Source organism: Arachis ipaensis, chromosome B09, assembly GCF_000816755.2.
Source record: "Arachis ipaensis cultivar K30076 chromosome B09, Araip1.1, whole genome shotgun sequence".
Taxonomy (NCBI): domain Eukaryota; kingdom Viridiplantae; phylum Streptophyta; class Magnoliopsida; order Fabales; family Fabaceae; genus Arachis; species Arachis ipaensis.
Window position 1 is genome coordinate 141,195,029 of NC_029793.2, and position 9,328 is coordinate 141,204,356.

At 39.7% G+C, this 9,328-nt stretch overlaps 2 protein-coding genes across 2 annotated transcripts in view; both read right to left on the bottom strand.

Annotated features, from left to right (window-relative positions):
- Positions 1-1,989, bottom strand: part of LOC107616226 (2-oxoglutarate dehydrogenase, mitochondrial) — a 9,624-nt gene extending 7,635 nt beyond the window's left edge. Inside the window, exons 1-3 of the mRNA XM_021110920.1 lie at positions 1,785-1,989; positions 869-1,639; positions 48-73 (exon numbers count right to left, since the gene is read on the bottom strand). Coding sequence (XP_020966579.1) covers positions 48-73; positions 869-1,581 — 739 coding nt within the window. The 5' untranslated portion in view covers positions 1,582-1,639; positions 1,785-1,989. The remainder of the gene's footprint in view (positions 1-47; positions 74-868; positions 1,640-1,784) is intronic.
- On the bottom strand, positions 3,844-6,972 carry LOC107618028 (ras-related protein RABE1a). Its single transcript, XM_016319949.2, has 8 exons — positions 6,623-6,972; positions 6,078-6,150; positions 5,672-5,772; positions 5,149-5,214; positions 4,779-4,876; positions 4,490-4,552; positions 4,314-4,406; positions 3,844-4,213 (listed from the first exon to the last, which is right to left on the bottom strand). The coding sequence occupies exons 1-8, from the start codon at positions 6,693-6,695 to the stop codon at positions 4,130-4,132; spliced, it is 651 nt and encodes a 216-aa protein (XP_016175435.1). The 5' UTR covers positions 6,696-6,972; the 3' UTR covers positions 3,844-4,129.

Genomic DNA, 9,328 nt, shown 5'->3' on the forward strand with positions numbered 1-9,328 from the left:
AGGGTGTGGATGTTTCATACTATCCCTCGCAGCACTCCAATAGTAACTATCCGAAAGGACCTCATGAGAAAAACTCTTAAAGAACCGTTGTTTTACCTTTAGTCGTTTCTCTAAACCCGAACTTCCTCCTCTCTGTGAATAAGGACCGTACTTTCTTTACAAACTAGCTCGTCGACTAGAACCCCAACTCTCGTAACAGTACCCTTACCGTGTATCCCCTTCTGAATTACAAAATCCGTTGCACCAGGCCTTCGGTGAAGCGGTCTAGAAAACACTTAAATCACCACCGGTTGGAGTCCTACTTCAACCCGATATGTGTCCTTGACCACTACAATTTATAGTGAACCCTTGTAGCATACTAGCGGGTTGAGCCCCACCCTCTTCCAATGTAAACAGAGACCACCGCTTAGGATCAGTGAACCTTCGACAGTTAGGTCAACACCAACCCTTTTGAGCTCGTTTCGTCATAAAGAGCTTACTACACCTGTCCTTCTTCTTATACCCACACAACTAGGTACCTCTACCATCAAAACGACCTGTTCCACACCAGATACTTTGAGAAGTGGAATCACGTGATGGCTTAATGTGATGACCACCCTGATAAGTGTAACACAATTTATTGGTTCAACGTAAATGTTGACTAGGTTTCCGACCTTCCAGAAGAGTTATATCGTGACTACAACGATTCCGGAATTTACGAGGGTAGAAAGTACACTTACCACTACTACACCTTCGTCAACAAGTACGGACACTTGAACGTCGGCTCACCGCGGTCTGAAAGGTAAGCCTACACCAGCAACTGAACCAGACGATGGCAGCTAAACCAGTGTTACTTTAACTACTTGGTAGAAAATGTGTCGGATTTTACATATTCCAATCGGGGGAACAATTAATAGTTTCAATCTTGTCTCTAAGCCAATTACACTTGTCCCGGTCCGGTATATGCATGTACTCATACCCAATGCTTCCGCAGTAAGCTTGCTCAAGCCGTGTCAAAATGGATCTAAGGGTCTGCACCGGCCTATTCTCGGACAAAAATCCAGACATCCTCCAAACCCCCAAGAAGAATTCTCTGTCAAGATCAGCCTCAGTGAACCCATAAAAGGCAGGGTCTAATTCATCAGGGACTTTTCGTTCTTCCAAACCCAAAGGATCTAACTTTGCTTTCATGTGGCCATTAACCTGATATCCTCTCACCAATAACAGCAATTTCATACTCTCCTGGATTGTTTGGCCCGAAATCCCTGGTGTTGTGGAAGCTTGACCAACAAAGTTCCTAAAGAAATTGTCCCAAGATTCGTCCACACTGTTAGGATCAGCTTCCCAAGCTCTTTGAAGCTCCTCAAGATACACACTGCTTGTTCCATCTAAGAAGTTGTCAGTCAACTTGGAAAGGGGAACAGCACGCGGCACAGGCGCTGATTCTGCTTTGGATTTGAAAGTTGTGGTGTGGAAGTTTCTAGAAGCTGGTGGAATTGGAACTGCCGTAGTCCTTGCTACATGATAATACGATCTACCCCTATAGATATTTCTTCTAACTGCATGCTTAGCAATGCTGGAAGCAGCTCTAAACCATGCCATGGTTTCTCACAATCAAGAATATCAACAATTTCTCAATACCATCAGTGTTCCCTAATTCCTATCAATGATGGAACCGACGAACGAAGAATTTATGTAAGTTCACATGTTTCTAGTAATTTAGATTTTGTAACAGATATATAAATTACTCAATGCTGCTTCACCCAAAAAATTAAGAAAGAACAAGAAGATGGTAAGAGGATAACCTGAAAATGATAGAGAAGAGTGCAGGAACTTTGATTCGCAACGAAGAAGAAGATAATGAATGTAATGGCAGTGAATGAAAGATGCTACTTTAATGCAGAACCATACAAGAGTACGTCTCCTTCCAGAATGTGTTTGCTCTTTAATTTTGCCCATACCAACAATACCAGACATCTTTCTTACTTTTCTTCTGTATTTTTGTGGGTCCCAAATTCACAATACACAAAAGACAAGTCTACTCTCTAGAACTCCCTTTGAAAATGTTAGACTCGTCCAGAAAGTTCCCATCCTTATTATTGTTATTATTAGAGTAAAGTAACAATGACATCTTTCAAGATTTTCGATCTAAAACTAATTAGTTATTAAAAAAAATACTGATTAAATCCTCCGATAATAGAAGATGGACGTATCAATAATGCGAAACAAAACAGAATTACTCGTTATTTACTGTCCCGTTACTGTCAACATAGAAACAAAAATTTTGAACACTACAACATTTATTATCAATTTTCATATAACTATAACATTTATCAACTACTTGGAAATCTACACCTAATCGTCATTTTACTTATTATTGTTGTTATTATGTTATCCAATATAGATTTTGTTTTGTTCGCGCGAGAATTTGAATAAGTGCAGAGACTTAAAAAGTGATTTTAAAAACCTAACTACTAGCCATTGTTATGTTATCCTATAACCATTGTTGATTGATTTACAAGACTTGTATTTAATTAGCGTATTTTATTTTTGCCAACTCCTTTAAATTAGTTTTGGTTTATAGTGCAACTCTGAATATCTTTAAAAAACTCAAGTCTTCCCTTAGTAAAATGATCATAACTGATATATACTACAGATGTAAAATACTTTAACTAGGTTGTAGGGCTTTACCCGTGAGGGAGCCCTTCCAGAAATTCTCAAAGGCCTGGGCCAAACCCAGGCCTAAGAGGGGGTTTGGAAATAGTTTTCAACCAGCAATAGACGCGCCTCGGTTAGAACCTCACTAGCTGCGTCATTGCCCCAAGCGCAAAGATGCTTAGCCACTTCTGAGAGTCTTACTTTTATAGAAAGCTGAACCAACTCCTCTTAGTGGCTTCACCCGATGTGGGACTCTGCAGCCTAACAATACAGAGAAAGAATAACAAGTGCTACTAGCCTACTACGAGTATAAGAGATATAGCGATTGATATCCATGTGGCTTCTAACCACAGATATCAAATTATCTTTAACAAATAAATTTTATACAAATTCCTGAAAATATGACTATAAAATATTGCTAGTCCAAAATAATAATATTTGCTGACTTTATTATGCTTCTAATGTATTATTAAATACTTGAAAAAACTCGGCAAAGACTTTATACCGATGGCCTATTTGTTGGCCTCATATAGCCACATCTCAGGTTTGATTTCCAGCTTTAGCTGGGTGTGATAGAAATAAAACCTGTATTGTGTGTGTGAGTGTGGTGTGCGTGAGTGGATAATACCTAAGATTGGGAGCTGTCCAATCCATTGACAAAAAAAAACCTTAAAAAAACTCCATATGATCCTAACTAGTTTTTCATTTCTTTAAAACTCACCATATACCGACTCGTGTAAACTAAAGATTCATGGGTATTCGTTAGAAGGTGATTGCAAGACTTCAAAATAACCGAAGCAAAATACGGGGGCAAAGAATGCATACCAAAAGAAATTAACAAAAAGAGAACGACCAGATGAAGAGAGTGGAAAAGAAAGAAATAGTAAACAAAAATTGTCAAAGAAAACGCTTAAAAGTTTATGGGTAAGTGGCTGTATCATTCTCAATCACTTAACATACGATATAATTTTAATTTTAATTTACTTTAAGAAATTCAGTTGCCAGTTCCACCGTATAACCCATTGTGATCGAATGAAGTGATCAAGTGAAACGACTGCAACGCTATGATGCAGAATAATTGGTTAACTTTTAAGCACAACATTGGCGGTGAGGAAGCAAAGAAAGGATTCCGTTTGTTTCCATTTAAGAACATTCCTTGCTATACTTATGATTGTCTACATTCCTAAGCAAACCAAACCAACAAAATTAGAGCACTTGGAGTGATATACTTTGAAAGTGTTAAAGAGAGTATTTCTGATAATCTATCCGAAGCAAATTAACTAGTCACAACAAATTCCACCAACTAAATTTGTAAAAAAAAAAAGGAAAAAGAAATTTAAAACACTAACTTTAGAACATGACATTTGCAGTTGGGAAATACAGGGGACAAATACACGCTCCCACTTATAATGTCATCAATATAACTTTAGCACCTCATTAGTGAAACTATAGAGTCTTCACCCTCTTGCTGCAGTGAAGATGCTGGTTCTTCTCATGAACCACAGCAAGCTGACTTTGCTGCAGGTTGACTACCACCAGCGCCGGCATCTGGTTGGTTAATCTTGATAGTCTGCGGCTGCACCATCAGAGAAGAGATATTACATTATTCAGGGAAACAATAACAAAGAAAAAAGAAATAACATTCAGGACCGTAAAGAAAAATATCTACAAAATACCTCCGTTTTAGAATCTGTGTCTGCAAGCCTTTGCTTGATGTCTCTTGCTATTGAAAAGAAAACCTCCTCTACATTCATGTTTGTCTTTGCACTCTGCATGTGTTACCCAATGTAAATATCATGAAATCGCATATGCTTTCGACAAAAATGTGATTGTGAAGTATGTTGCTACTCACAGTTTCAAAGAACTTGATACCATACTCATCAGCAAGAGCTTGTCCTCTGGCAGTAGGCACAGCCTACAGGAGAAAAAGGAACAACTTTAGCTTTCATCAATGGAGAAGAATAATAACATAAAGACAGATTAAGAAGACGGAAATCTGTCAATATCAGATTAGCAGACAACTTTGGCTTGTATAGGTAGTCAATTGAGCAACAGCTGCTTGGTTGGTTACTATTAAAATACAGTCAACCATGGTGTAAGATGTAAAATGTAAACAGGAAAAGAACCCCAGATGTACATACCCTCTTACTTTCATCCATATCAGCCTTGTTTCCCACGAGTATCTTGTTTACATTGTCAGAAGCATGTTGTTCAATATTGCGAATCCAATTCCTAATATCTGAATAGAAGGAAACTAGCTACATTAAAAATTGAAAGCTGGGCAGAGTGGACAAAGGAAGTTCAACTATAAAAGACATGAGAAATTAATTAGAGGAATAGACTCCTGGGGGAAAAAAGAAAAAAGAAAAGAAGATAAATCATTTTAATGGGTCAGTTAAAGAAATGAACAATGTTGAAATGTTAGTGCAAAAAAATACATCAAAATATCACAGGAATGCAATTGATTGAAATATCTATAAACTTTCAAGAAGACCAAGGACAGTAGCGTACTATTAAAAGATGCCTCATCGGTAACATCATAAACCAGCAAGATACCCATGGCTCCACGGTAATAAGCTGCAACAAAGTGTGGCATTGTAAGTTGAAAATATATATAAAGTTTTCTTTGGTCAAAGAAATGGAGTATAGAATAAACATATAGAGAATTGTAACCTTCTATAAATACTAAATAGGCATATGCTTACTCTTCTTTTTCTTTTTTCTTTTTCTTTTTTAAAATTAAGTTGCAAGGAAGAATGATTCAAGTCACTATTTCTTCAAAAATTGTAACTTATAGGTAAAGAAATTATTTTCTATAAAAATTTTCACAAGTTAAAACTTAAAAGATAATGTACTGATCATGCTTCAATATTTAATTTCCTTCAAATATACACTTTCAATTAATCATAACAACCACAGTATTTTCATCTTTGACTAACTTCCACAGGAATGCATGTCAACATACAAGATAAACCCATAAATTATCCCTTTCCTAGTATATGAAGAACAAAAAAAGTACACAGTTAACAAATACCTGTGGTAATAGTTCGAAATCGCTCCTGACCAGCAGTATCCCATATTTGTAACTTAATGCGTTTGCCGTCCAGTTCAATGGTCCTTATCTTAAAATCAATGCTGTCATATAGATTATTATAGTAAGCCCTTTTTTCCCCATCAACAGAAAAATAAACATATGCTTGTGTTCAATTATTTACATTAACAGAGATTAAACATACAGCCTACAGGCAACCCAGTACAACAACAACGAGTAAGTTTATACTATAAAAATACCAAATGAGCTTTAGACATCAAGTACTTCAGAAGCTTATTGGACGAAAACCAGAAAATTTATTCCAGGTAGCCATATACTCAGTAGACAATATAATTACAAGGTAATAGCTGCTGAAACATTTTAGATAAAAAGGTGTGCAGAGACTAACCCAATAGTGGTGATAAAACTGGTTGTGAAAGAACCATCAGAAAATCGCAAAAGCAGACAACTTTTCCCCACACCTGAAATAGCTTTCAGTCAGTTAAAAAACAAAAAGACTACGACCAAAGAAAGCCAAACTAACATAAACACTAGAGGACAAGACTCTGATATTTAGCAATTATACAATCCCCTTAGACCTTAAGAATTAACACACTTATCCCAGTCAAACCAAGGTTACTTAATAACCTGCTGAAGAAAATTTCTGAAAAACCCCTAAAAACTCAAGTGTACGGTCTCCCTTACCCTAGAAGATTAAGCATTTCATGAGATTAATTGAACTCAAAAGGTTGAAAGTTGACCAACTACCGTTTTAATGTCCGATTCTAAATAATCAAAAGTTAATAAACGAAGTAAAACAAAAGAGCAGCATAAGAGTGAAGATCTGGAAAATAAGAGCAAGGTATTTAGTTTCCATGATAGTGGAAGGGATGGAGAAAAAAAGAAGAGATTTTGAGGGTTGAAAAGGAGGGAATGGGATAAGCAAAAACGAACCGCTGTCGCCAATAAGAAGGAGCTTGATTAGGTAATCGTAATCTGCACGAGCCCTAGCTGGTGGTGCCGCCATCGATGCTTACCACTAAACTTTGAAGGCAGAAAGTGAGAGAAGGGTTATGGTATATCCGGGAGAGAGAGAGAGAGAGATCGGATGGGAAGAGAGGGAAGAGGTGGCGTCAGAAATGGTTAGAAGAGAATCGGCGGTGACATGGGAAGAGATCGGAGAGGAAACCACCGATTCAAACGGGTCTTCGTTTTCTCTCTCTCTTCTCTTTCTCTCTCTTCTTTGATGTTTCTATCTCTCTCTCTCTCGGAGTCTATGATTATTGATTAGAGAGAGCGTTATGGTAGGAGAGTGGGCAATAACAGTTTCCGTTTCGTACTCCTTCCCACACTGGATTCTGCCCCCTCACTCTCCCACTCGTGTTTCTTCTTCACATCATCAATTTTTAAAAATAAAAAAAATTTGCTGACCATTTTTTTAAGAATTTTATTTTGATGTATGTCAATATAAAATTATTTTATATGTATATCTAATTATATAATAGGGCAAAAAACAGAAATAAACCAAGGAAAGCCATAATTTATGTGAATCAGCCAAGTTGAAAATTGCTTCATTAATCAACCAAAGGATATCTTTATGTAATTCGAATCAACCTACTTCGAATTACAGTTATATATAATTCGAACCTACTCAACTCGAATTGTACAGAACGAAATGCACACTAATTCGAATCTACATGATTCGAACTATAAGCATACATAATTCGAACTGAGTTAATTCGAATTACACAAATAGTATTTCGAACTAGGCTGGTTCGAATTAGTGAGAACCAGACCTGTATATATATGGTGTAAACGTGAGTTGCTCTCATTAGAGGGGATAAGATGGCTAGTGAGGAGAGTTTTGTAGTGTTGGTTCACCACAGAGGATCGATTAAGAGGAAAACTCGTTCCGGTGTGAAGTTCGCTGATAAGGATCCTCTCTGTATTATCGTGAGGCCTACGACAAGCTATGATGACCTTGTTAGCTCTGTATTGCTGAAACTTGGTCTGGAAGGTGTGAAACGGATTAAGAAATTTTTTTATCGCATTCCAATCACTGTGCTCCAGGAAACCGTGAAGTATGATTGTTTCACGATTAGGAGTGATGAGGACTTGCAGGTCATGTTTCATTGTTGCCGGCAGTTTCCAGAAGTGAGGACACCAGAACTGTTGGCAAAGTTGGTTGATGTGGTATCCAGCTCGGAGGGTTCGAACCGGAATACCATCACTTTAGCCACGATAGCCGGTTCTAGCTCCAGACCTGCTGTTGCTTCTTCCTTCGTCCCTGCGTACCAGCCACCCGTCCAGCCTGTCGCCTCCCCTTCGTTCGCTGTTGATCTCAACGGCAGTGTAGGCGACGAGGTCGGAACATGGAAATTTCTGCCGACCTCTTTACAGTGTGCTGCACCGCCTGGGGTTGGAGATGAATTGTTGGATGATCCAGAGGACGGTGATGTCGAGCTGGATATGATTGCTAATGACAGTGGCGATGATATTGGAGCGAGCGAACCTGCTGGGGTGGGAGGTGGTTCTAGCTCTGTCACACAGCAGTATCCTCCACATTTTTTCTCTTTGAACTTGGATGCAATGAGGCAGGAGGGAGTTCCTGGGCAGCCTGCTGGATTTGGCGCTAGAGATGCGGAAGGGTCTGCAGGTCTGACAGAGTTCCAGGTTGGTCAGTAATTTCAGGATAAAGATGAGGCCCTGTAAAGTGTGAAGACTTACAGCATCCGCCGAGGGGTACAGTACAAGGTAGTGGAGTCTGACTATCGCCGGTATGTGGGCAAATGTTCTGAGTTCGGGAATGGGTGCACATGGTTGATTTGGCTGAGTCTCCGACAGCGCAAGGGCCTTTGGGAAGTCAAACGGTACAATGGACCGCATACGTGTCTCGCCACCTCCATCTCCAGCGACCATAGGAGTTTGGATTATCATGTGATATCGGCATTCATTATGCCAATGGTTAGGGCTGATGCATCCGTCAACATCAAGGTGCTCCTAAATGCCACGGCCGCACACTTTCGGTTTAGGCCGACGTACAGGAGGGTCTGGTTGGCGAAGCAGAAGGCTGTTGCACTCATCTATGGTGACTGGGATGAGTCGTACAACGAGCTTCCAAGGTGGGTGTTAGGAGTCCAGTTGACGATGCCTGGTACTGTTGCAGTCCTTAGGACGAGCCCTGTTCGAGTTGGTGGACAGCTGGACGAGTCTCAAGCTTATTTTCACAGACTATTCTGGACGTTTTCACCGTGTATCGAGGCATTCCGTCATTGCAAGCCGCTGGTTAGTATTGACGGCACCCATCTGTATGGCAAGTATGGGGGAACGTTGCTTGTCGCGATTGCACAGGACGGAAACTCCAACATACTCCCTGTTGCATTCGCATTAGTCGAGGGTGAGAATGCTGAGTCCTGGTCCTTCTTTCTCTCCCACCTGCGTCAGCATGTGACACCGCAGCCGGGTCTGCTGGTTATATCGAACAGGCATAACGGCATCAAGGCCGCGCTTGAGGCTCCCGACGGAGGTTGGTTACCTCCATCTGCATACCGGGCATTCTGCATTCGACATGTAGCGGCAAATTTCGCCCTAACCTTCAAGGGCAAAGACGCAAGGAGGCTACTTGTCAACGCAGCGTACACTAAGACCGAGGTAGAGGTC